The sequence below is a fragment of the Branchiostoma floridae genome, chromosome 12 (genome assembly GCF_000003815.2).
Source record: "Branchiostoma floridae strain S238N-H82 chromosome 12, Bfl_VNyyK, whole genome shotgun sequence".
Lineage (NCBI taxonomy): Eukaryota > Metazoa > Chordata > Leptocardii > Amphioxiformes > Branchiostomatidae > Branchiostoma > Branchiostoma floridae.
This window is the reverse complement of record NC_049990.1, coordinates 7,460,639-7,487,163: the sequence shown is the minus strand read 5'-3', so window position 1 is coordinate 7,487,163 and position 26,525 is coordinate 7,460,639. Positions and strand designations below refer to the sequence as shown.

Below are 26,525 nucleotides of genomic sequence, written 5' to 3'. Positions count from 1 at the left end.
TGTAAACATTGCACAGGTAAGCCAATTGTTTTACAGCTCAAATAACTCAGAAGAGAAATATTGATTATGAAATAATCATTCTCGCCAATGTCAAACTTACGTGTCAAAACTAAACGCAAACTGTCCAATTATTCGCGCGATTTCCGCCAAGTAACATTTTCTCGATTGTCTCAACTGACAATGCCAAAGTTACTAGTAATCTACCGAAAATGTTTTATATTGACATGCGGCACTTTTATGGAGTAAATATAGTCACCCATCCAGCTAACAACACATTCGAAAAGTACAAAAATAACTTTCTAAACTTGAGAAGCATGCAAGACGTCATTATTGAGACTTGAAAGTTTAGGTTCCTTGAACCCCTCATTATCATTTTCGAACGTTAGAAGTTTTCCAAAGTTACAGTACGCAATGCGATTAAATTAGTCTTTCTCCACAAGCAGCATCTTGAAATTTGTACGTTTTATGACTCATCCTGAAAAAAATGTACGTTTTTTTCATCGCAAACTTGTCCATGGCGTGGCACGAAGTCTCAAAACTTTTACCTATGCGGTGCATCCTGGGAGTTTTGGTGACCCGGAAGTGATTGTTATATAATAGCAGACGACAGCCCTGGAGGTCACTGTGTTGTGTAAAAATCGCAGGCACAGTAAAGATCTCGTGAATGCTGCATTGGAGAACAAATCTTTAACCAACCTGACCACTCTCTTTAACAGCTGTGTTAAACTCAGGGTTTCAAGAGCCATGTTTTGTAGAGTTTTGGGACAGAGCGTCCCGAACTTGGTGAGGGGACGCCGTGATCTGCTGCTCTATTTTTCCGGTAAGTTCCCGCTTACACAATCCCATGATCAGTGAGATAATTTGTCGCAAATTATTAGTTTCTAACAGATAATTGTGTAGGTTATTGGCATAAGGTGATTCCCGACAGTTTAAGAATTATGCAGCGTTACTGAACCACACGTGCACACTGTATCGCTTGTGGGAATGAGGAGTAATTTATGGTGACCTAGTTTTCTTGATCTGGCAACAAATGACACAAATTATTTTTAATGGTCAAAAAAAAAAAAATGGGCAAAGACTAAACGTTGTCTGCAACACAGGTCAAAACGCAAAGTGATTTAAGTCACATTGAAAAATCATATATTACGTAATATGTTTGTATATTTCTCCTATACTGGCTATAGAACTGTCGTTATGTCACTTGGGTCGTGTCTCCTGGTGCTGACACCCTTCATTTTTAGGAGAACTGGATTATGAAGGATGATACCTTCCATATTGACATTAAGAATAACAATAATGTCAATTTACAACTTTCTTGTAGATGGCTGTGCAGTGTGTGGCAATACAATCCACTGTGACATTGTATATTATCACCTCTATCATTTTTTTTTCATCCCTACGCACCACTTTTTTGTTTGTTTGCAAGAATTTTTATCGCACCACTACCACTGGCCACACAAAGGCAAGGCCTGAGTTTATTCCCAAACGTTATGCAGGGTTTTGTAAGTATTAGGTAGATGTAGATGTCAAACATTAGATAGCTACATGTAAATACAAGAAGTTTTTTTAATTCTTGTTTAATGCATCACCAATCTACATGAGAGATCTTATGAATATGAGAAACATATTTCCAAGGCACATGTATCATTAACTCTTCCTTGCAGCTCTAAATCTTGAACCAACAGTTTTTAATATCTTCCCATGTTCAGGTCATTGTCGCCTGCTGTCATCAGGCCCCCTGCAAGCCTACGCCAAGGCCCTCCAGCACCAGCACCTCTTACCTGATGACCATCAGCAGGCGGTTGTGGCCAGAATGCAGGGCCTTTACGACAGACTGAAGGACTATCAACCGCCCGAGCCTGATAAATTACAAGGTGATAATCAAGTCATCAGTTATGAATGAATGCTTTATTTTCCTGTAAAACCTTAAAGTCTTGCAACAGAAACTTTTTACTTACAAAAGAGTTAAAAATTACAAATATGAACAGTTCAAATTTGCACGACACTGAAAACATTGCCATACCATAGAATAATGAGCACAGACATCAAAGACATCGTCTTCTGAATTTCCTTTACAGGTGACACAAGTGAGAGGGAAACAGACAGCACCAAGTCATCAGAAGACAGTCCTGAATCTACCGAACCCCCTCCCCTATTCAAACCACCCCCGGGCCTCTACCTTCACGGGGAGGTGGGGTGTGGTAAAACGGCTCTACTTGACCTCTTCTACGCCTCCGCACCCACGGAGGCCAAGAAGCGTGTCCACTTCCAGTCCTTCATGCTGCACTTATACTCAGAGATCAACAGGTGGAGCCTCTGCACGGACGGGACGGAGCTGGACCAGGACGGACCCATCCAGACCATCGCTCGGCAGCTACTCGGTGACGCCTGGCTGATCTGCTTCGACGAAATGCAGTTCAGCGATTACGGGACATCAGCGCTTCTGGAGGGCCTGTTCGCTCACATGGTCGCGGACGGTGCCGTCATTGTCGCTACCTCCAACAGGGACCCACACAATCTTGGAGCCTCGTCGTTCAGTCTAGAAAATCAGTCAAAGGACCGCCAGTCCAACCTAGGTAGACTCCTTAGCAAGAGCTGTGAGATTGTACACATCGACTCGGAGAAGGATTATCGGCTGGTCCAGTCTGCAGGACAGCAGGCCTACTATTATCCCATATCCCCCCTGAATGAAGACTTGCTCGACCAGGCATTTAAGGCTGCCGTTGGTACAGAAAACGTGACGCCGTCGAGTGTAACAGTCTACGGGAGACAGGTGGAGATCCCCATCTCAACCCGCACAGGCGTGGCTCGCTTCACGTTCTCAGAACTCTGTCGCTCTCCCCTCGGACCGGCCGACTACCTCACGATCTGCAACAACTACAGCACGATATTCGTCGACCACATCCCGCAGATGACCATCTACCAGAAGAACGAGGCGCGTCGGTTCCTGAGCTTCATCGATGCCGCGTACGAAACGAGGACCAAGATCTTCTGCACGGCAGAGGCGAGAGCAGAGAACCTGTTTCTCCTGATCCCGTCGGAGGGTGACGGTGAGGAGGCACAGGCCATGGAGATGGAGATGATAGGAGAGATGGCGTTCGACATGAAGCTGTTGAAGGGGATGGATGCCCGACACATCCCCATGATCTCCGGTCGAGACGAGATCTTCTCCTTCCGCCGGGCCATCTCACGGCTCAACGAGATGCAGAGCCGCGGCTACCAGGCTGGTCAGCACTGTCCACAGGTGTCAATCTTTCTCAATAGTTCTATTTTGGATTGAAATGAGATCGATTTTATTTCTGATATATATATGTGTTATGAGTTTGTGTAGATCCACACTTTCAGATTGTACAGTTATTTAAGTGTGAATTGTAATGATTATCAGGTGTTAACCTTTCTTTTTAGATAATTTTTATTGATTTTCAAAGAAAAGGAAACTCATACAAATACATGCATGGCATGTAAATCAAAACCAGAAAGACACAAGTGAGAAACTATAGAACTGATAAGTAAAACAAAGTGACCGTAATGAAAAATGAAGTTCTAGAATTTACACCCAAATTCTGTTGCAGTATAAAGACCTATCAAATTAAATATAACCTATCAGTTTCCCCCATTTACCAATTTAGCAATGATATTTTCTGTGTCAATCTTTCTCAATAGTGCTACTTTGGATTGAAGTGAGATCGATTTTATTTCTGATATATATATGTGTTGGTGTGTAGATCAAGACTTTTAAGTTGTACAGTTAATTAAGTGTGAATTGTGATGATTTTTATTAGATTGACTTGACTTTATTAATGCACTTACGCAGGACATTCCATTAGACAGATCTCTTTTGTACATTGTACCAGGCAATTTAGTCTTCGGACTACCATCTTGTACTTGACATTGTGTACATTTAAATAAACCAGTTCTCTTTCTCTCTCTCAGGAGTTCGTGCCATACGTTGGGACCGACTCTGAGCGCACGCAGAGTAACAACCGCCGGAAGGAGATGTCCCAGCTGAGACGACAGCGGGAACTGGAAGCAAACCCGGTGGCAGACAAGGCGGTGCCTCTCACCCCCATGATGAAGAATGACTGGGGAGACTGGGAGCAGGAAGCCAGCTACACCACCTGGAGCAGGGATGTCATGAAGAAAGAACTGATGGACAAGAAAAGGAGGACCATGAACGAAAGGGACCCCCCAAAATTCACAGAGGAGCACTTCTGGGGGTTTGGTTGGTGGGAGAGAGTTCTAAAGAAAAGGCAGGAGAAGTTGGTGAAGAAGGAGGGGATAGTGGACACTGCCAGTGTGACTGAACCAAGGCAATAGTGTATTCTCCAGTAAGAAGACTTGTATGCTGTGGTAGTAATGGTTAAGAATTGGACAGGAAAGATTGGGGATTTAGTTAGGTTCCAACTGGTATGATGCCAATTTTATCCATCAGATGAACAGAGCATTTTAGTTCTTGTCATTGTCTTGTGTCTTATTTCAACAAAACAAGAAACAAGAAGACCTAAATTATCATGGAAGGCGATTTGTGTTGGTAGCAATCATAGTACAATGCTAAACTTTCTTCCAACACAAAAGTACACACGACAACTGTCGCCTTCTTCAGGATCAATACTGATGACCAATCACTTCAGAACGAAATCTTGCGAGAGTTACAGACATGTGATCTCATTAACACAAGATCTTGTGGATACATGTAGTCAGCAATTGGTCAAACATGCCAGGAAGATTTTTTTCCTGTTTGTCAATAGATTCAATGTTCCTTTCAAAATACTGTAAAATGGGAAGCCCGGGGGAGCCACTAGATGGGCTAAATTTTGTTTTGCAATCTCCTTAAACAAGACGACCTACCTCCTGATGAAAGACAATAAATTATTTCCCCTGAAATCTGCTCAGATTTCTTGTCATTACTGACTGACTTAGGAGACATATGTAAAAATTACCATGGATCAAAAGCGCCTTGTAATGGTAGAATGTATTACTGCAGCCTTTGGATCAGGATCGACATTATAATGCAGTCCTGATGCTCCTTTATGATGACTTCAGTACCAGTGCTGATTGCAATCGGTGCTTGAACCGGTGAAAAGTAACTTGTATTGAAGGACATATTACCTATTAACGACTACGTTAATGTTTATGTCTGCATACGACTTGGAATACTAGCTGAAAGTGTAAGTCAACAGTGCTTGAAATAATTGAAGCTGTGTAGGTATTTCTGGTGTCTACATACCTGCACTTGAGTTATCATCCATGAAAGGCAAAACATGTGGTGTAGGTTTATTGTAATCTCCAAGCAGATGTACCAGGTACATGACTTTCCCAAGGGCCAAGAAAACTGTCCAATTGACCACCTTGACACTGCTTTGGACCGTGCGACCTCATATCTGCAGTGCGCATTAAGTCCGCCTGTCGGCGCGGCTAATGTAATGTAATGGTTGGTGTACCAGCTCTGATTGGTCAGGATTGTTGGCACGGTATTTTCCCCCACATAGTCCAGAACGCTCGGCAGCTTTGCAGGTAAGTTTGACTCGGCTATTGTTTTCAAAATTTGCTACATAAAGTTACAACTTCGGAGTAAGGACTAGTTAGGCCGTCAGGTCGTCTTTGCGCACGTGTGTAGACCAATCCCCAACACTGCAACAGGTTGTTTCACAAAGAACTAGCCAGAAGACCCATTTGATCTTTGACCCAGTTATGGGTAAATGCATAGCGTCAATGGATCAAAGTCCATTACCTTGGCAGTAACAGCAAAATCATGCCCGGAGGCTAATTGCAGGAACATTCTCGAGGGAAACAAAAAAAATACAATGTAGTACATAGCACTAATGTCTAATCAACTGAAGTTTCATCTTATTATTGGATTTGACTTCTTCTTAGAAGGCAGTGGTTAATGAACTGTCCCACACACTGCAGAGTAAGTGGGTTTTGTGACTTCAGTAAAACAAGTGCTTTTAAAAAAAGCTGGCGTTTCGTCTACGTTTATGAGTGTGAACTGTCTTTTTCTTGAAGTAAAATCTGTTAGAAAAAGTCACTCAAGGGCTGTTGCGTCTATAAGAAAAATTGTTGTTTTGGAAAGGAGTACTGTTTAATAGCTGGTCTTGGCTTACAACTTTATTTTAAATGCACAATAAGTTCATTATAAAATCTATCAATATACTCAGGTACTTATGTACACTTGAAAAAGCACCATCAGCACTGTGACAAGATTCTATCTAAATTGACTACCAAATGTCAAACAAATATCCAAACCAATTAACAGCTACCTCATCTCTATTATACTGGTTTCCGCATTTACAACATTTCTTCCTTGTTTTCCTGGATAATTTTGCTAATATTCATGAAAATTTCCATACTTTTGTGTCGAGCGGTGTGACTTTCCACATCCGTGTTGTCTGAAAACTTCTGAATGAAGTCGATACTGAACAATGGAGCATTTGCTACTGTAAGAAAGGATCGCTGTTTTTGATGGAGTTTCATGCAAACAACATCAATAGCCTCTGTTTACATCATGAATAGTAGTTAAGTGGCGAGTGTTTTGCGAGAATCATCTTACCGCGCATAGGAGCCGCTGCACGGTATTTCCATTACCATGAACAGAAAATTTCGAATGCCGGGTTTGGAATCTATGAAGTCCTGTTCATAAGACAAAGGCCTTCCATATATGAAATGAATACTAGAATAAATAAAAAATGATATATAAAAATATAATATCAATAAATAAATAGAATATTTATATATTATCTTCAATATTTAAAAAGAAAAAAATCCACTCTCGGTTTCGAAGGCGGATTCGAAGGCGCATGACTTTACCGATTGAGCTAACTTGTCACGTGTATTACAGTTGAGTGTACATTATGCTTTAAACTCACTACATAGTATTATTTATGTCGATTTTCGGTCGCTTTCTTGATAAAATCATTTTTTTTCTTGTGCAATCTTGTGGAATAGATGTTATATGGCCATTTTCCAGGATATTGAAGTCCGAAACCACAATGCAATGGTATTTCCGAACATACAGTTGTAGCAGTTGCATGCGGTCGTGTCGAACCAAACCAAGCACCAAGCATCCATCCATGCATCGAAGCAACCACTGAAGGTAAAACCCAATACATTGCGTTTCGTCGCCAGAGGGCGACGAAACGCAAAAATGTAGTCTTTTGGTGATGTCCTAGGTTGAAAAAACTGGGTGAAATTGTAGCAATTGTTGGAATAATCGGTTTCTTTCAACCTCGTAGTGAGGACACTGACTAATGAAATGTATTTCATTTTCCACTGCATTCATTGAGCAATATTTACAAAATCTCTCGTGGACAGGTAGCTTTTTATAGCGGCCTCTTTCAATCTCTAATGGGTGTGCACTAATTTACACATTACCACCGAAACTCTGGGAGGTTTTAGGACTGACAAGTTCAAACTTCAAGTCCTCAGGTGTAACCTAACCTTCGTGTTCAATTTCACTGCGTTGGACCTACACCAAAGCACCATGCATGTATTTGGTTTGTTATTTCATGAGTCCTAGCCTCTATCAGGCTCCCCTGGTGGCTGGAAAAATAGTAGAAATTGGCCTTTCACCTTAGGTAGTACATGTACTTCTCAGCCAACCAACTCCTCTGGTGTGTTTTCAGTCTATTTGGCCAATTTCTACAGTACTATTTTTCCAGTGACCTGGGGAGTCTGGTAGAGGCTAATTTATTCCCCTCGGCCTTACCTGTCTGCACTTCCAGAAAACGACAGCATGGGCGCTCTCGGGGTTGTGACGTGGCTGACCGCTGCCGGTACCTTGGGCGCCGCCGTCTTTTCTGGTTACCTGTACTCGTCTCTACCTCCTGACGTCGCAGAACCGCACAAAGTCGTCATCCTCAAGGGGTTCGAGCGAACATTTAAATTAGTGGTAAGTTGATTTCAACATTCAGCGCGGACTGTAACTTAAGTAAGGGATTATTTTTTAATCTTCCACAAGAGGTGTTTAGCCAAATTTCAGATCGGAAATATTTTTTTTTGCTTCGTGGGGTAGTGCGCGTGGCGTCCGTCAGTCGGTCATCTGCTTTATATACTTCCAATTCTCCAAGGTAAGTATCCTATTACACCACGTCCACCGCACATTCTGCAACTAAGCATTACCCATACAACTCCAGACACACACCAAGACAAACAAACAAATAGGCCAACTGATTATGATATAATACTTCCGATGCTCTGCATTTTCGAGTTACGTCTTATCTGACTCGAGTCTTGGGTCATTCATCTGGGAACATGAGGGCTCCCTCCTTTTATTCCGAAAGGGCGTGTGTTCGAATCCCACCGCTGCCACCAGTGTTAGCGTCCACTCTGACTTGTCTGTGCGTGAGACTGAGATGGGAACATTAGGGTCCCCCTCCCTTTATTGGGTCTACTTCACAACAGATGTCACAATACTGTCACAGGCTAAAATTGACCACTTTGGCCTATCGTTACACTCGTCACAGGCATGGGTTCATGAGAAGATGGGGTTTGGCGTGCTGAAACTCCAGCCGCCGCCGTCACAAGCGTCACATCCCAACCTGGAAGTGACGGACGCGTCCTTCGATGGCGTCCAGGTTCGAGTCTATAAGCCAATAGCTCAGAAAACGGGAAGCAAGATGGCCGGCCTGATGTGGTTTCATGGAGGAGGATGGGTGTTTGGCTCAATTGGTAGGTTTGGGAATTATTTCTCCTAAGTCATATGACAGTACATGTATCTGTCGCATTCGCACATCATGTTTATCTAAAAGTTTCCTCCGAGACTGTTAAGCAATTCAATACGTAACAACCCTTTTACAGAATATTGTACGAGGGTCCTTCAAAAAGTGAGCCTGTTACAAAACCACTGGCATTGCGTTTTTTGTAGGACCCTCATAATCAGTTATAGTGAAGAACAGCGCCATGTCACAAATCAATTTGTAGTTTGGTTCTTTGTCATTTTTAGATCAGTGCGACGCCCTTGTCGGACGCATCGCAAACCAGACGGGTGCTGTGATGGTGTCAGTTGAGTAAGTATCGATGATTATTATAGCACTGTCTTCGTGTACCACTGTCTGAGTGTTTGGTGTTATGATATGAACAACTTAAAGTCAATGAAAACAGGCTTTAAAAACATCAAGTTCTTCCTGGTAAAATTCATTCCCTTTCTTTCTTTCCTTAGCTCACACGATTCACGGAGGTTTGTGTCCTACGTTTTTGTTTGTTTCAGATATCGGCTAGCCCCTGAACACAAGTTCCCCATTCCGTTTGAAGACTGCCTTACGGCTACCCAACATTTCCTCCAACACGCCAGTGAGTACGGAGTCGACCCAACAAGAATCGGTGTGGCAGGGGGCAGCGCTGGTGGAAACCTGGCTGCTGCGGTCGCTCTGAGACTCAGAAAGGACGACAAAAAGAAGTTCCCGCCATTAAAACTACAAGCGTTAATCTACCCTGCTCTGCAAGCGTTCAACTTTCAGACTCCTTCATATGTCAGAGGGCACAGGTTCTTCGTTCTACTTTCAGCTAAGACGATGATTGGGTTCTGGGTAAAATATCTCAACAACAACATGTCCCTGGTCGACACTCTTGCAAACAACGGCCACACGGCTGCGCTAAAGAAGTCCCGCTTTGCCTCTTACGTTGACCGACACTTTCTCGACGACTCCGTGCCAAGATTGGTTCCTGAGGACGTCAGTGTAGATCTACCAGACGACATGAAGGACCTCCTGAACCCCTACTATTCTCCACTGATGGCAGAAGACGCCGACTTGTCCGGATTGCCCAACACTTACGTCACTGTTTGCGGCACGGACGTCCTGAGGGATGACGGGATCATGTACGCCAGGAGGCTGGAAATGGCGGGAGTTCAGGTCCGACTGGCGCGCTACCCGTCAGGCTTCCACGGTATCATGTCCTTCTCATCGAAACCGTTTTACTTTGAGGTCGGGAAACAGATGGAACAGGACTTGACAACGTTCTTACGTCACCATCTGTAATGTTGACATTATCGGTTTAGGACAACCTCATCCATTGTTGTTGATGATTTGTACAGAAGCAAACAGACGCCGTCGGACGGCATGAAAGAGAGAGAGAGGGACTGAGAGAGAGAGAGAGAGAGAGAAAAAGGGAGAGAGAGAGAGAGAGAAAGAGAATGCGTGTGTCACGAGGGGACGTAAGGACCAGATGTATTACATTAAGGACCAGATGTACGACACGCCATTGCATGCCGTGTGCGTGTACGCGCGCGCGCGCGTGTGTTTGTGTGTCATGTGTGTGCGTGTACGCGCGCGCGTGTGTGTGTGTGTGGTGTGCGTGTACGCATGTGTGTGTGTGTGCGTGTGTGTGTGTGTGTGCGGGCGCATGTACATGTGCGTGCGCATGGACGTGCACCATAAAGATATGTTACCATAAAGGTATGTCAACGTTACTTGCTAACTCAAACATATAACTAAAATAATATACTTCAAAAATAAAGTTAGATGAATGTCTTATTTATGTAATGAGACACAAGTGAAGAGAATAATAATTCTGTGTGATCACAATTAATATCTTTCCCACAAAATAATTGACCAATGCTTCTTAAACAAACAAACAAAAGTACTGACAGTCGTCGGCTATGAATCTACAATAAAAACAACCTTTGAGAGCTTTCACTATCTAGAAGACCATGTCTAAAACAGCACATGTCTACTGTATCTGTATAACCGGCCTTCGGCGTAACACACCAGCTTTGCAGGCACGCGTCGCGGCAGCAGCTGGTTATAATGTACTGAACGACCCGTCATACCTAACATTTGCACATCTATCTGCAAGACTTCATTAAAATATCCAGCAAAGATAACGAATTCCACTCTATGATAGATCTGGGAATGCACGAATTTTTGAAAACATCAATCCTGGCGGTTGGTAACTCTGCTACTTGAAGAATGACTATTCCTTGTTCTTTTTTGAGCTAGTATTAGATACTTATCAGTCGGTATGTCCACCAGTTTTTACTAAACTTACAAAACCCACTTATCATTAAAAATGTAGGACTTTTCATTAGCCACTACGTACCTCCTAAGTCTAAGAGAAAGGCACCCAGCACAGCACGTAGATATATAGAATAGATATTTTGTTTACTTTTTATTGCTTTGGTTTTCTTTATTTCCTTTGGTATTTGCTAACAGATAGATAATCTGCTTCTATAATTTCAATTTATTTCTTTATGATTTGTAGATCTGTAGATGTTTAGTTTTGCCGTTATGATTTTTATTGTAAACTTTCAGTTAATTTCATTTGTTATTATTGTTAAGCTTTTATTATGCTTATTGCGTTTCACATTTATCTAGATTATGTCCATTACGTTTTATTAAGTTTCTGAGGGGCAGTCATGAAAAGCTGCATATGCCTCTGCGCTGCCCCCCCCCCCCCTCAGCATGATTTCTTTCCATTATGTTATTATCATTTGTTTTTTAATTGTTGAGTATGTGCTCAAATAAATCAAATCAAATCAAACTTGTATCTGTGTATCCCCATACAACTAGCCTACGGCATGAAACAAAATTACTATAAGGGTACTGTACTCACTCATGGAGGCAGGTTGAGTAACTACTAATAAATACTGTTAAAGGGAAAGCAGTGGAAGATAAACTACATTTTATATGTCAATGTGCACATTACAATTCCGGAAGAAACAATCTTTTCCATAGAATCTACAAATCTTTCCCAAGCTTTTCTCACCTTACCGACCAACAAAAAACAATCTTCTTGCTTAAGTCTTCCAACCCCTTTATATATGAAAATGTTGGACAATTCATCTCCCACTGCTTACGGAAAAGAAGTCAAACCCATCAAATAGGTTAAGTAGAAATAGATTTAGATTAGACGTTATTTCTCTTTTGATTTATTTATAGTTTTCATTTTCCTTCTCTGTAAAGTATACACTTATGTATACCACTACTTTACTTTGTCTGCAATTAGCCCTCGGGCATGAACTTGCAATAAAGATTATACATATACTAAAAATCGTGATCTGACGTTGATCAAAACGTACTACTGAAATCTGACCCTTCAGAGAAAACCCCACTCCTTGATTTCTTGGATCATCTTCAGCAGACTTGGATCTGAGAGTCGGCTCACGACGTCCGCATACGAAAAACGCCTGGTTATCCCGTACAGACAGTCGGCTTTGAAGTCTGCCTTCAACTCTTCCAGGGTGTAGTCACGTAGACCCGAGGATACTGCAAGAATAGTTAGAACTAGAAAGGCCAACATTTGCTTAGGAGCAAATACAGCATAGTGCAATCCATCTTCATCCTTGAAAAAATCCCCAAATTCAACAATTTGAAGTAATGTTTGCTCAATGAGAAAATGAAGTTCTGTGGGCACTTGTCCTACACACCTTCATGCCGAATTTTAGGTCATTTGGTTTCAATATAAGGGCATAGGAGCCAAAAATATACATTTTTTAGTTAAAATGGCTAAAAATCCCAAAATAACTCATTTGATAAGTGCTCTATGAAGAAATTGTTGATGGGGTCCTGTTGCCATATGTCCAATTTACGTTTCTACCAAATTTCAGGTGATTTGGTTTACATACAAGGGCATAGAAGCCAAAAATATACATTTTTTAGTCAAAAATGACTGAAAACCCTAAAATAACTCATTTTTGAAGTCATCTATAAAGAAAGTGTCAATGGGGTCCTGTGAGCATATGTTCAATGCACCTCTGTACCAAATTTCAGGTCATTAGGTTTTCATACAAGGGTATAGGAGCCAAAAATATACATTTTTTGTCAAAAATGGCCAAAAACCCTAAAATAACTCATTTTTGGAGTAAACAATGAATTAAGCGTTGATGGGGTTCTGTGGTCATATGTCAAACGCACCTATGTACCAAGTTTCAGGTCATTTGGTTTTAATACAAGGGCATAGGAGCCATAAATATACATTTTTAGTCAAAAATGGCCAAAAACCCTAAAATAACTCATTTTTGAAGTGATCTATGAAGAAGGTGTTGATGGTTTTCTGTGCTCATATGTCCAATGCACCTCTGTACCAAATTTCAGGTCATTAGCTTGTAATACCAGGGCACAGGGGCCCAAAATATACATATTTTGTCTAAAAATGACCAAAAACCCTAAATATCATAAATTCTAAGGCCTGTATCAAGAAAGTGAAAAAAACGTCTGGGGGTATTTGCCATTTCTACCACCCTGCCAAATTTCAGCTCATTTGGCCAAAAAATGAAAAAGGAGAATCCATTTCAAGATTTGACAGGAGAAGAAACAAAGGAAAAGCAATATATTGCAATCCCATACTATGTATGGATTGCAATATAAAAAAAATTCACGGGTCTTAGTGGCAAGTGTGCTGATGTTGACACACTGGCAGCACCAAATCTGTAGGTGTTTTGGGCACCTTTAGACAGATTAGCCGTGAGGCTCGGTGGGCGTCACTCCACCTTCATGGGGGCAGGGGCATGGCGAGTATCGAACTTAGGACCTACTGATTCTGATTCCAAGGCTCTAGCCGTAGCGCCACACAGACACCGCAGAATATTTAGAACGCATGACTAAGCGTCTCATATAAGTTGCCACATTGTATCCTTTACAGTTGTCGTGCAATAAAATTCTTGTTCTATAACTTATGGTGAGACAAATTACAAGGGTGCCAACAGAAACAAAACGAAGTCGAAAGAAAATGTGGCATATAGTGTACTGATAATTCCTGAAATAATGTCCAGATCACATTTCCTACTCGGGGTCCGGCCGGGCTGTTTGCTGAAACGAACAATAAAAGTTTATTTATGCCAATGAATATTCGACAAGGCATGCCGTTGAATTATTTTTTGGTCCGTTTTGTGTTCTGCTGTATTTTATATCGTACTTTATGTTCCCCCAAATTGCCCGTCCGGGCCCCTTTGTGGAAATGTGACGTTAGCCTTAGCAGCCAAGAGAAGTATTTTACGAATACTGTGAAATTTGAAGACTGGTAAGGCTTGGGTCACATTTCCAAACTGGGCCCCGGCCGGGATGTTTGCGGGAACGAAAAGTAAAAGTGTTGACCAAGGAATATACACAAATTATGCCAATGACTAATATTGTTTACGTTTTTATGTTTTGTTGCCTTTTATATCACATTTTTCGTTTCCGAAAGCTACCCCGGTCGGGCCCCGGTTTGGGAATTGTGACCCAGGCCTTATGATGATTCTCACCGCCTGGGCCCAGTGTCTCCTGTAGTGTGCGGTGATAGTGAGCCAGGATGGCGTCCCTGTGGCCGTGGAAGACATCCCAACCCGTGTTGAAAACAAACAGGAGAGCTAGGTCGTGGGTTGGTGGCTTGTACATCAGACTCTGCCAGTCCACCAGCCTTATCTCAGTCGGCACGTCTCCTGCGTACTTTGTGAAGGTAAACGGCAACATCAAATGATGAATCATCTTGTAATGCTAATTATAACGTCACATTTCCAAACCGGTGCCCGGACGAGCTGTCTGGGGAAACGAAAAATAGAAATGTATACATTAAAGTATACACAATTAATACCCACGGATCTTTACGTCTTGTGTAGTCTTTATATCGCAATGTTCCTTCCGAAAGCTGGGCCCAGGTTTGGGAATGTGACGTAGGTTTGGGACTGTGACACAGGTCAAAAAACCAAACGAAATGCAACAAGAAATCACAATCTTTGCATCTGAACAAGGACCAAAAACGCCATGTCTAACCTTAATCATGATGTTGTTGACCCAGCAGTCTCCATGGCTAAGCACCTTAAGCCGTCGCTGTAGGTTCTCCTTGGAGATGACACGGGGGCCTAACTCTTCGAGGCCAGCCACAAGGTCTGCCTGGTCAGGAAATGCTGCGGCAAACGCCTTCACGTTGGTCAGATATTTGTAGGTTATGTTAGCCTTCGGACCTATTGTACCTGTCTTAGTCATGATCCAGTCGTACTTCTCGGGAAGGGATTTGCCCGACAGGAGCTCCAGCCGATGTGACAGGCCGTGCAGCTGCGCCAGGGCCCCGGCAGCAAGCATCATCTCAGCACGGCTCAACGGTTGGATGTTGGGTTTTATGGAGAACCCCTGAGTTTTCAGATTCTCCATAACCCTCACGGATAGCATGGAGCTCGTGTCGGTGGCGGCGAAGTAGCATTTGGGGAGGAAAGAGGCATCAGTAAAGGGATGACTTTTGCCATCTCTATTCCCTGACTTTGATTTGCGCTCCGTGCTCGGAACCGCCGCCGACAAGAGCTCCGGGACCACGTCGGAGTAAAACTTGACTTCACACGCCTCCATGTTGATGTGGGTATCCCTGAAAGACTCTGGATACTGTCCTCCATATAATGCCGACAGCCGTTTGAAATCTGTCAGTTTAGCGACGAGACTGAAGCGCTGACTTGTGCCTTTCCTGGTCCCCACGGCATCAAAGGCGATGATGTCACTCAGGAAACCTTCTCCTTCGCTGATGGATCCTTTGACATCGACGTCCGTGATGGTGATACCCGGGAGGTCCTCCTGCAGTACCAACTGTACTCAGAAGGGGGCGATGTCTTCTGCAGACTGCGGAAAGGGAATGACGATCTCGGCTTTTGCGGTTATCTTTGATGCCATCTTTAGCAGTATCTCTTTATTTCTACTGTCAGGAAAAGACAATGTTTGAGAAATACTTCGAATCTGTAGAGCATTTGAACTGGAACCCTCCGAGCTCAGGTGTCCTCAAGCTATATTTTTTGCTCTTTAATCTTCTGCCGTAAACCGAAACTGATGCGAGTGCGCAAAAAAAAACGTTGCCCTCGTTAGGCAATCTAAGCTGTTACTGGAGGGTTGAACATATGACTGAAAATTCGAATTTGGTATACCAAGGAATAAATTCTTTATTTTTGTTGTTTTAAATCTTCTGTTTTGATTTTGACATTTTACGACATTAGTATATTTTTGTGCAATTTGCGGCATATATTCGCTCGTTATGAAGGTATTTTGTACGATGTATGGTCCTAATTTTTTTACATTGGGGGGGGGGGCAATTGATGGACTCGTGAAGTTATCCACACTATCAAGCCAATGTGACCTTACTGAACAGAAATGCAACGAAAACCATCGTCCGCAGAACTATATATATACTAGTACACATTTAATCTAAATATTCCCACGACAACCCCTCCCCATTACAAATCCGGTGACCTTCACGGGACTTTAAACAATATCTCTTTCGCCACTTTGATTGCTACTACAGCTGGAAAGTACATCTGTATCTGTAACCACCGTTGGGTTAGCATACTATAGTATTGGCAATGTGAGCATGTTTAGACTGCGTACATGTCTAGATCTGACTGGTTATATGATCTAGCTATCTTCTTATGTGTCCCTCTTAAGTAGGTCTCAAACTGACCATTTTCTATCGTTTTTATGATTCTCTAAAACTCCCTTGCTCAAAATTGCTATCACAAAATGGTAAGACTGCCATGGTCAGTCCAGGAAGTTGTCAAAATTTGGTTTCGGGCCATTTCGCATTTCTAAGCACACCATTTGAAGTCATTACTGCTGAAGAACCTTTATCCGAAAATGCAAAAGAAAGGAAGGCCAATACTTTGCCATGTCTCAATTTTAGCGGAAATTCCAGCGTCAAATGTGAAATTGAAGGTAGATTACATAGTCTAGTCCTTACCTGAGAGTACAGTAGTCGTTTCTTCTCCTTCTGATCACAGAAGTCAAAAGAGACCGTTCGATGTGTTGATAAGGAGTTATTCTCGGTGTCTGTGTGGGTGGTTACCTTTCAGTTGCTACCAACTTGCTTACAGGGGGTTGTTGCGCATGTTCTATTGTGTGTGTGTGAAGAAAGTACAAAGGTACTCGTGCAAAAAAGTACAAAATGGAACGGGATGGGACGAAGAAGATATTTCAAAAGGAACAGAATTCAACGTAAAAGAGCAAAATGTAGGAAAACAAACAAAAGTTCCACGACCTAGTTCGCTAAAGAATACTGTTTATTCTAGAGGCGTATTGTAACTGTTTATCCTATGAAAACAATGTCTCTTTCTTCATTAACGACACCAGTTGACCACCTTGTATACCTAAACACGTCAATAAAACAAGTTGTCAAAACCATGAATGTCTTATTGTAGCATTTCCTATGAGATATGTGCATAAGGCCCCGATTTGTATGATCTGTGTCTAGTAATTTCCACCCTAACACATGTAAGAAATTCCCATCATTTATGTAACACACGAACACACACACACACACACACACACACAGACGCACACACATACACATACTCACTGGCATACACACATGTCCACACGCACTTCCACCCTCCCCCCCCCCCCCCCCCCCCGCCCGTCACACACACACTGTGTAACATATCGCAATGTCTCCATACAAAGCTATCTCAAACTTGCAGCATAGAATATGTATTGCATTGAATTGATGGATTATCTGTTCTGTTGTTCAACTTCATTTTCTTGGTGAGGAATCGACATCCTTACATTCTTTCGTCTTTAGACCGAGGAGGCTAATCCTCCTAGCTTAGACTAATAATGAAGTAATGTGAAAGTTCTTGAACATGAAGACAAGAAAATATTTCATCACTTATTTGCCATACTTTCTACAAAAGAAGGGATCCAATGGCCTAGCCCACAAAAAGCTGTGTTTCCTTAAACATCATATGGAAAACTACTAGTATATATATTAGATATATTAGAGCAGCTCACGAATGTATGTTACTAAGTCCTGTAGCATCTGTTTTCCGAGCTCAAATTCAAAATGCTTCAAGGCCAAGTTCATGGACATGACACCGTGGAAGGCTGACGGGTAGCGGGCCAGTCGGACCTGAACTCCCGCCATTTCCAGCCTCTTGGCGTACATGATCCCGTCATCCCTCAGGACGTCCGTGCCACAAACAGTGACGTAAGTGTTGGGCAGTCCGGACAAGTCGGCGTCTTCTGCCATCAGCGGAGAATAGTAGGGGTTCAGGAGGTCCTTCATGTCGTCTGGTAGATCTATCCTAACGTCTTCAGGGACCAATCTTGGCACGGAGTCGTCGAGAAAGTGTCGGTCAACGTAAGAGGCAAAATGCGACTTCATCAGTGCAGCTGTGTGCTCATTGTTTGCAAATGTCTCGACCAGGGACATGTTGTTGTTGAGATATTTTACCCAGAATCCGATCATTAGCTTAGCAGGGAGGTTCACGTATAAACTGTGCCCACTGACGTAAGAAGGGGTCTGAAAGTCCAACGCTTGCAGAGCAGGGTAGATCAACGCTTGGAGTTTTAATGGCGGGAACTTCTTTTTGTCGTCCTTATTCAGCCGCAGAGCGACCGCGGCAGCCAGGTTGCCGCCAGAACTGTCCCCTGCCACACCGATTCTTGTGGGGTCGACTCCGTACTCACTGGCGTGTTGGAGGAAATGTTGGGTAGCCGTAAGGCAGTCTTCAAACGGAATGGGGAACTTGTGTTTAGGTGCAAGCCGATATCTGAAAAAAAGGGCAGCACATGTACATGTAAAACGTAAATCTCTCAAATTTACCGATGACAAACTTGAATTTGAAAAGGCACTTCTCAAACTAGAATGAAGTAATATTATACCAGAGTCATCACTAATATGAGCTAACTGGTTGGATACGGCACCATTGCGCAGAGGTTTAAAATATAAAAAAAGAGTTAATTCAGAACACGAAATAGGAAAACCAAAAGTTGCACTGCAGTGCCAATGGGAGCCGCTAGGTGGCCCGAAATCTCATCATTTTCAGCTTTAGTCACACCCTAGTCACACACCAAGTATGAACCCAATCCACCCAGCCGTTCTTGAGTTGTCTTTACGCGCGGAAAATAAATTCTGGGAATTCTTGCCAAACGGACGCACTCTATACTCTAAGGCTAGCCCCTGAGTCGTCGCCAAAAAATTAAAAAGTACGACCGATACTTACTCCACCGACACGACTACAGCCCCAGTTCCCAGTGCAAGGCGTCCAACCAGTAAATCGTACGCATCTGAAAGGAGGAACAAAATATGTTTTATGAATGAATGAATGAATGAGTTCTTGCTGTTTTATGGTCTACCTTGTGAATTATTGCACAGTTGCAAATCTAAATACCAAAACAAAACAGGCATGTATTCAACTAATGCCATATTGTCTACTGTATTACATTAATACATGTATTCACTAATTTTAGTTTAATTTCACTAATTACACTAATTCTAGTTTTTGTTTATTCCAATAGAGACATATGGTACAAGGCGGAGTGCACGAAAGCCAAGGTATGATCCTAGCTACTGTCTAACTTTCCTTCGACTCTAATTGATAGAATAAATTATTAAATAAATAAATTGATTGAACTTAGAAGAAGAATGGAAACCATATAAAACAGTTTTACGTGATATACTTTTTTATACATAGTACTACGATAGATAAATATCTAGGTAGCTATCAAGATAGACGATTGCAAGATTGATATACAATATTATGATATGGAGAGTGTTCTTCAAAAACTTACGAACAGAGCCAAGGACCCATCCTCCTCCATGAAAGAACACCAGCCCCGTCCGTTTGCTCCCTATCACTCCTTTCTGGAGTTGTGGTTTGTAGATCCGAACTTGAACTCCGCTGAAGGAAGAGTCGGTAACCTCCAGGTTCGAATCGGACTCCAGGAAGGCGGGTTTGATGCCGATCTTGCGGAACAGGTCCGCCCTCTCACCGAAGCCCATCTTCTCGTATGTACTTCCCTGTACAGTACGAGCAAAGACGAATAATGCTAGCCTGGTATCCATTCTATTATGGCAGCCACAACAACGGCTCAGAAAAACATTCCTCTGTCAGGCATAGGCTATTAAAGATCACATTTCCATTCGTATACGTAGAATCACCGCAAGTCCCGTTTGGCATGGTCAGTTTGGCAGTGCTTAAACCCCACTGTTACACTACCCCCCTTTTCTTTCCAAAATTCATCCTCAACTCCGAGTTCGATATCTCTGTGTGGCACATCTTCTAGCCTGTTACTCACTGAGTCTAGCCTGCTGGGTATCATCCGGAAAGGAGTTCGCTCCGGCGGTCACTATATAATACATGTATATACAGTCGCTTCTAGCTCTGAACGGTTCATTGTACACTATATACAGTCGGTTCTCTGTGTTTCCAGATAGCAGAAACGATCATAGTAGCGAACTACTATCCGGATGGTACCCAGGCTACACTAGGTCGGCATGGGAACCAATGTAAAATTTCACTCACGATGAGGCTGAAAGTCAGGAACACGGCCTTGAACATGACCACCTTGCCGGGTTCCGTGACGTCAGGAGGGAGGGAGGAGTAGGCGTACACAGCCAGTGCCGCAGCGGTCACGGCGCTCAGCAAGGTCACGGCTTTACAGGCACCCATCATTCTCTGTGTCACAAAGACGGCTGGAAGATCGATGTGTTTGCAACTTGGTAAAACAACTTAACTACGGCCCTTGGCTCAGACTACTCATTTTACCTGTATGGCGCTTTATCGTGGTCAATATCGAATTAACATTAACTACCTCCTCTTAAGTTACGTGCACCTGCAGGTTTTTTTAGAGGGTACTAAAGAACAAGAAGGGGAAGAACAATTGCCACAGGAAATTACCTGCCTAACTGGTAAAAGTAAAGATCAGTAAAGGGTCGCACAAATATCTCTTGACTCTGAAGATCAATGACAGGGAATAGGTATAAGAAACGACATTGGAGTCAAGTATGATATGATCTTTAACTATTAGGTGGGTCAAATTAACACAAGTATTGCGATTTCGAGCGCAATGTCGCTTCAACCTTGGGGAGCGTACCGACGAAACCAAACCCGGAAGTCAGTCTACCGAGTCACCTGTGAGATGTTACAACGCAGTTTACACAATTTCAATACTTACAACTGCTATGCCGAGTCTAAATGAAGCATACTCATAAAATGTATCTACAACACAACCTGAAGTTAGGCTGTGCAATGTTCTTACCGATAGTCTTTCCGCAAATTTTGGCAGTAACGTTACAGTCCGGCTTGGAAAATTTCCAATATTGTGAACGTGGGTCAAAGGTCAACGACCTATAGCTTGTGATAGCAACGCTCCTTTGCGATGCTTTCATGCACTGCAGGTAGTCGAATGGAAAAGTCGAGTTTTGTCCACTTTATGTCAAAGAGACATACAACGAAATGTCCAGTACCAAGCAGGCCTCCTCGTCACAGGGGCAATGAAGGGTACTCCAAAGTCTAACCTACTGCAGGAACTGGAATGGGACACTCTAGCCACCAGACGACAACTCAACTCACTCACCATCATGTACAAAATGACAAACGGACTTGTACCCCCACATCTACAGCTGCTTGCTCCGTCAACAAGAGGCGCCCAGTCTACAACACGTCTACAGCTACGTAACAACACTCACCTTCATGTTCCTCGATGCCGGACCCAGACATTCAAAAACAGCTTTATTCCTTTCACGTCTTCACTCTGGAACCAGCTACCCCAGTCAGTCAGAGACGCCCAAAGCCTCACTGTTAAGACAGTCAGCAAGAAGCATCTGCTAACCACAAGGCACCACCAAACTTACCGAAGACTCGGCCCAAGGCAGAGTAACATCCAAGCTGCCAGGCTACGAATGGGTTGGTGTCAACTGAACAGTACTTTGTACAAAATGAACATCAAGAGCAAACACTGTGCCTGCGGGGCTTCTTCTGAAACAGTCCAACACTACCTGCTACACTGCCCGCTGTATTCCGACCAGCGTAGCAAACGGCTCCACCGTTGAACGCCTTGTACGACAACGGCTTACTGTTTCACTACTGCTCCAGGGCTCACCTGACCATGACGCTGTCACCAACAGACAGCTCTCAGAAGCAATGTGTGTGTACATGATATCTACCAAAAGATTCACTTCCAGCCGTGCCACTGTCCAGTAAATCTTTGGCTAGTCATGCAAAAGTGGCTTTACCTGCTTTTAATGTAAAATGTAAACACTATTTTATTCTATTACTTGTATATACATGTTCATTTGTATTGTATATTTATATGTCTGTGGCCACGATACCAGCCACGCTGCAAAATGAAACACGAATTGATTGTAGAACAAATAGTGGGTTGAAACGTCAATATCACACACACACACACACACACACACACACACACACACACACACACACACACACACACACACACACACACACAAACACATACATACACACGCACGCAAATAAAAGGAAGCCCCGCTCAAACGGACGCTAAAAAAGACACTGATTGTTTTTATAAGCAATCAGAAAGATTTGCAGTACGTCTCTCGAAAAACAACATCTTCTAGCGAATCAGGACGTGGAACCTGTTTGTTTTGCTCCATTTTGCTCTTTTTCGCCTTATTTTGTTCCTTTCCAAATCTCTTGTTCGTCCCATCTCGTTCCATTTTTAACCTTTTTGCACGAGTACTTTCGTACTTTCTTTATACACACCCAATAGTACATGCACAACAACCCCCTGTAAGCAAGTGGGCATCACCTGAGAGGTAACCACCCACACAGACACCGAGAATAACTCCTTATCAACACATCAAACGGTCTCTTTTGACCTGTGTGTTCAGAGGGAGAAGACACGACAACTTTACTCTCAGGTACGGACTGTTTAATCTTCCTTCAATTTTCACATTTGACGCTGGAATTTCCGCTAAGGTTAAGACATATCAAAGTATTGGCCTTGCTTTCTTGCGCATTTTCTTCAGCAGCACTGACTTCAAATGGTTAGCATTAAAACGATAGAAAATAGTCAGATTGAGACCTACTTAAGAGGGACACTATAGAAGATAGATTATATGACCAGATATGTACGAAATCTGAACATGCTTACATTACCTATAGTATGCAAGCCCAAACGGTGGTGGTTACAGATACAGATTAACTTTCCACTATTTCCAGCTGTAGTAGCGAACAAAGAGATGTAGTTTAAAGTCCCGTGAAGGTCACCAGATGTGTATTGGGGGAGGGGGTTGTCGTTGGAATATTTAGATTAACTGCGTACTACAATGTATCATATTTCTGTTGACGATGGTTTCCATTGCATTTCTGGTCAGTAAGACCACACTGGCTTGATAGTATGTATAACATCAGCGATTCCATTAATTTTCGCCCCCCCCCTCAGGAAAAGGAATTAGGATCATATTACAAATCATGCAAATAGCCTCAAAACGAACAAATATACGCCGTTAGTTGCAACAAAAATATTGGAAAGCTAAAATGAATGCCAAAAATCAATTCCAATGTCAACTATGTTAGCCGAAGTCATTGAGTTACTTAGACCTCAACCCACTTTTTTCAGGAACCCTGTCAAGTATCGAATATAGACCATATAAAGTGCCGGAGCAAATATTTGGCGGGTGCAAAAGTACGACTTGACATGAGAGACTTACAGTTCCATACGGTCTACAGATTCGAAGTATTTCTCAAACATTGCCTTTTTTTCTGACCATAGAAATAAAGAGATACTACTAAAGATGGCATCAAAGATGACAGCATCAGTCGAGATCGCCATTCCGCAGTCTGCAGAACACATCGCCCCCTCCTGGGTACAGTTGGTACTGCAGGAGGACCTCCCGGGCATCACCATCACGGAGGTCGATGTCAAAGGATCCATCAGCGAAGGAGAAGGCTTCATGAGCGACATCGTCGCCTTTGATGCCGTGGGGACGAGGAACGGTACAAGTCAGCGCTTCAGTCTCGTCGCCAAAATGACAGATTTCAAGCCGCTGTCGGTAGTATGGGGAGGACAGTATCCAGAGTCAATTAGGGATGTCCACATCAAGATGGAGGCGTGTGAGGTCAAGTTCTACTCCGACGTAGTTCCGGAGCTATTGTCGGTGGCAGTCCCGAGCACGGAGCGCAAACCCACGTCAGGGAATGGAGATGGCAAAAGTCTTCCTTTTATTGATACCTCTTTCCTCCCCAAATGCTACTTCGCCGCCACCGACACGAGTTCCATGCTGTCCTTCAGGGTTATGGAGAACCTGAAAACTCAGGGGTTCTCCATAAAACCCAACATCCAACCGCTGATGAGCCGTGCTGAGATGATGCTGGCTGTCGGGGCCCTGGCGCAGCTACACGGCCTCTCACATCGGCTGGAGCTCCTGTCGGGCAAATCCATTCCCGAGAAGTACGACTGGATCATGACCATGTCAGATACAAAAGGTCCGATGGCTGAAATAACCTACCTGTATCAGACCAACGTGAAGAAGTTCGCCGCAGCATTTCCTGACCAGGCAGAACTTGTGGCTCGTTTGGAAGAGTTAAGCCCCCGCGTCATATTTAAGGAAGACCCACGGCCACGGCTTAAGGTCCTCAGCCATACAGACTGTTGGGTCAACAACATCATGATTAAGGTAAGACATGGCATTTTTTCTTCTTGTTCAGATTGAGTGTGATTTCTTGTTGCAATTCGTTTGCTTTCTTTGGTCGACGTCACATTTCCAAACCGGGGCCCAGTCGAGTAGCTTTCGGGAAGGAAAAGTACGATATAAAAAGACAGCAAACTACACAAGACGTAAAGAGAATAGTCGTGGGCATTATGTGTGTATACTTTAACGTACACATTTCTATTTTTCGTTTCCACAAACAGCCCGTCCGGGCCCGTCTGGGCACCGATTTGGAAACGTGACGTTAGCATTACAAGATGATTTATCATTTGACGTTGCCGTTTGCCTTCACAAAGTACGCAGGAGACGCGCCCGCTGAGGTAAGGCTGGTGGACTGGCAGAGTCTGATGTACAATCCGCCAACCTATGACCTGGCTTTCCTGTTTGTTTTCAACACGGGTTGGGATGTCTTCTACAACCACAGGGACGCCATCCTGGCTCACTATCACCGCACACTACAGGAGACACTGGGTCCGGGCGGTGAGAATCATCATTACCAGTTTTTACCAATTTCTGCTAATACCATATCAAAGCTTACGTCAAATTTTCTACCCGGGGCCCGGCCGGGCTGTTTGTGGAAAGGAAAAATAAAGTTTATGCCCCCAAAAATGTACAAGGCATGTTGTCGAATTATTTTTGGTCCGTTTTTTTTTTACTTTTTTTTTCTTTTATATCGTACTTTTGTTCCCCAAAACTGTCCGGCCGGGCTCCTTTGTGGAAATGCGACTCTAGCGCCTTACAGGCATTATTAGTACGTTGGATGCTACGTTTTCTTTATTTCGTTTGTATTTCTGTTGGCACCCTTGTAATTCGTGTCACCAAAAGGCTATTATTCTTGCGTTCTAACATATGATATACTCTTCCAGTATCCTCGGGTCTACGGGACTACACCCTGGAAGAGTTGAAGGCAGACTTCAAAGCCGACTGTCTGTACGGGATAACCAGGCGGTTGTCATACCCCGTGAGCCGACCCACAGATCCAAATTTACTGAAGATGATCCAAGAAATCAAGGAGTGGGGGTTTATCTGAGGGGTCAGATTTCAGTAGTACGTTTTGATTAACGTCAGATCACGATTAGTAGACCCTGAAACTCAAACCCATTAATCGGTAATTTTTATTTGCAAATTCATGCCGTAGGCTAATTGTACGGGGATACACAGATACAATAAAGAAAATCTGTCTATAGATATACGTACATTGCTGGATGCTTTCGTCTGTGGAGGCAGTGGCCTATGAAAAGATCTCTCTCTCTCTATATATATATATATACAGCTACATTTAAATGATATAAGTGGGTTTTGCATGTATGTTGCCCAGGGAAAGTGCGAGAACGTTAAGTTTAAGGAATCAAATAAAGATATGTACCAGTATTAGGAGACTAGCATTTCACTTTAGCTTTTTGTTGTCTTTTAATATCAGACACGACCAAGTTGTTTTTTCTTAGTTTTGTGTCTCACACGTTTACCCCAAAAAGGTTTGCGACTAATATGTAAATCTTACACTGAGGAAGCTGCAAAATAAGCAAATATATTACGAAAATTACAATAAAAATGATTTCAATGAGCGAAGTCTTCCAACGCTAAAGAGGATTATATATCAGAGAACAAATTACAGTCAAACCTGTCTATAGCGGCCATTCAAGGGACCGGACAGATGTGGCCACTATAGACAGGTGGCCTCTGTATAGAGGTGGCAACTTGTAGATAAGTGGCCACTATGGACAGGTGGCCCCTCTGCAGAGGTGGCCCCTAATACAGGTTTGACTGTATCTAGAGCTGCCTTTTGCAATTTAGTATGCTATTTGTGCATTGTGCTCAGTCATTTGCTTAATTTTCCTTACCACTTTCACCATAAATTAAGGCTTTTTTGCCAGCCATTTCTCCACGCGCTTACATCAGTTTGAGACGCTCAGTGGATGTGATCCGAATAATCAAATCAGTATGGCCTGAATCACGATTCGGTAAAACCGTTTAGTGTATAACCCGGCCAGGCAGATTTACCACTGGCATAAGATAGCATCAAAGCTGGCTAACTGGCTAATAAGGAGTATATGCGGCTGGCCAAAGGGAGTCATCAGCCAATGGTAGCCAAACGCACTCCTGCTCTTAGCCCGGCTTCACTCCTCTGGCAGCTTTTTATGCTATCTTATGCTACCGTAGGATCTGCTTGG

General features: G+C 43.1%; 6 protein-coding genes across 6 annotated transcripts; 3 read left to right on the top strand and 3 right to left on the bottom strand.

Moving 5' to 3' along the window:
* The first annotated feature begins 610 nt into the window (after window positions 1–610).
* On the top strand, window positions 611–3,295 carry LOC118428227 (putative ATPase N2B). Its single transcript, XM_035838234.1, has 3 exons — window positions 611–820; window positions 1,710–1,874; window positions 2,079–3,295. Exons 1-3 carry the CDS (start codon window positions 745–747, stop codon window positions 3,278–3,280), a joined length of 1,443 nt encoding a protein of 480 aa, XP_035694127.1. The 5' UTR covers window positions 611–744; the 3' UTR covers window positions 3,281–3,295.
* A 4,339-nt stretch (window positions 3,296–7,634) lies between these two features.
* LOC118427554 (arylacetamide deacetylase-like) lies at window positions 7,635–10,179 on the top strand. Its single transcript, XM_035837391.1, has 4 exons — window positions 7,635–7,888; window positions 8,463–8,667; window positions 8,942–9,005; window positions 9,206–10,179. Exons 1-4 carry the CDS (start codon window positions 7,733–7,735, stop codon window positions 9,972–9,974), a joined length of 1,194 nt encoding a protein of 397 aa, XP_035693284.1. The 5' UTR covers window positions 7,635–7,732; the 3' UTR covers window positions 9,975–10,179.
* A 1,748-nt stretch (window positions 10,180–11,927) lies between these two features.
* Window positions 11,928–14,399, bottom strand: LOC118428101. The gene is made up of 2 exons (XM_035838073.1): window positions 14,177–14,399; window positions 11,928–12,200 (listed from the first exon to the last, which is right to left on the bottom strand). Exons 1-2 carry the CDS (start codon window positions 14,397–14,399, stop codon window positions 12,031–12,033), a joined length of 393 nt encoding a protein of 130 aa, XP_035693966.1. The 3' UTR covers window positions 11,928–12,030.
* Window positions 14,400–14,420: 21 nt separating this feature from the next.
* Window positions 14,421–15,569, bottom strand: LOC118428099. Its single transcript, XM_035838069.1, has 3 exons — window positions 15,537–15,569; window positions 14,685–15,485; window positions 14,421–14,453 (listed from the first exon to the last, which is right to left on the bottom strand). Exons 1-3 carry the CDS (start codon window positions 15,567–15,569, stop codon window positions 14,421–14,423), a joined length of 867 nt encoding a protein of 288 aa, XP_035693962.1.
* A 1,787-nt stretch (window positions 15,570–17,356) lies between these two features.
* LOC118428189 (arylacetamide deacetylase-like) lies at window positions 17,357–20,370 on the bottom strand. The gene is made up of 4 exons (XM_035838179.1): window positions 20,186–20,370; window positions 19,452–19,680; window positions 18,884–18,947; window positions 17,357–18,430 (listed from the first exon to the last, which is right to left on the bottom strand). The coding sequence occupies exons 1-4, from the start codon at window positions 20,333–20,335 to the stop codon at window positions 17,656–17,658; spliced, it is 1,218 nt and encodes a 405-aa protein (XP_035694072.1). The 5' UTR covers window positions 20,336–20,370; the 3' UTR covers window positions 17,357–17,655.
* Window positions 20,371–22,264: 1,894 nt separating this feature from the next.
* Window positions 22,265–25,825, top strand: LOC118428098. Its single transcript, XM_035838068.1, has 4 exons — window positions 22,265–22,563; window positions 23,418–24,321; window positions 24,651–24,834; window positions 25,221–25,825. The coding sequence occupies exons 2-4, from the start codon at window positions 23,440–23,442 to the stop codon at window positions 25,382–25,384; spliced, it is 1,230 nt and encodes a 409-aa protein (XP_035693961.1). The 5' UTR covers window positions 22,265–22,563; window positions 23,418–23,439; the 3' UTR covers window positions 25,385–25,825.
* Window positions 25,826–26,525: the final 700 nt, after the last annotated feature.

Coding starts and splice junctions, on each gene's coding strand:
- LOC118428189 (XM_035838179.1), bottom strand. CDS start 20,335: ATGATGGGTGCCTGTAAAGCCGTGACCTTGCTGAGCGCCGTGACCGCT. Junction 19,681..20,185: donor TCCTGACTTTCAGCCTCATC/GTGAGTGAAATT, acceptor CGTACTGTACAG/GGAAGTACATACGAGAAGAT. Junction 18,431..18,883: donor GCTGTAGTCGTGTCGGTGGA/GTAAGTATCGGT, acceptor CCTTTTTTTCAG/ATATCGGCTTGCACCTAAAC.
- LOC118428099 (XM_035838069.1), bottom strand. CDS start 15,569: ATGGCATCAAAGATAACCGCAAAAGCCGAGATC. Junction 15,486..15,536: donor TAACCGCAAAAGCCGAGATC/GTCATTCCCTTT, acceptor TTCTGAGTACAG/TTGGTACTGCAGGAGGACCT. Junction 14,454..14,684: donor TCAACAACATCATGATTAAG/GTTAGACATGGC, acceptor TCGTTTCCCCAG/ACAGCTCGTCCGGGCACCGG.
- LOC118428101 (XM_035838073.1), bottom strand. CDS start 14,399: ATGATTCATCATTTGATGTTGCCGTTTACCTTCACAAAGTACGCAGGA. Junction 12,201..14,176: donor GGAGACACTGGGCCCAGGCG/GTGAGAATCATC, acceptor CTATTCTTGCAG/TATCCTCGGGTCTACGTGAC.
- LOC118427554 (XM_035837391.1), top strand. CDS start 7,733: ATGGGCGCTCTCGGGGTTGTGACGTGGCTGACCGCTGCCGGTACCTTG. Junction 7,889..8,462: donor AGCGAACATTTAAATTAGTG/GTAAGTTGATTT, acceptor CACTCGTCACAG/GCATGGGTTCATGAGAAGAT. Junction 8,668..8,941: donor ATGGGTGTTTGGCTCAATTG/GTAGGTTTGGGA, acceptor TGTCATTTTTAG/ATCAGTGCGACGCCCTTGTC.
- LOC118428098 (XM_035838068.1), top strand. CDS start 23,440: ATGGCATCAAAGATGACAGCATCAGTCGAGATCGCCATTCCGCAGTCT. Junction 24,322..24,650: donor TCAACAACATCATGATTAAG/GTAAGACATGGC, acceptor GCCTTCACAAAG/TACGCAGGAGACGCGCCCGC. Junction 24,835..25,220: donor GGAGACACTGGGTCCGGGCG/GTGAGAATCATC, acceptor ATACTCTTCCAG/TATCCTCGGGTCTACGGGAC.
- LOC118428227 (XM_035838234.1), top strand. CDS start 745: ATGTTTTGTAGAGTTTTGGGACAGAGCGTCCCGAACTTGGTGAGGGGA. Junction 821..1,709: donor TCTGCTGCTCTATTTTTCCG/GTAAGTTCCCGC, acceptor TCCCATGTTCAG/GTCATTGTCGCCTGCTGTCA. Junction 1,875..2,078: donor CGAGCCTGATAAATTACAAG/GTGATAATCAAG, acceptor TTTCCTTTACAG/GTGACACAAGTGAGAGGGAA.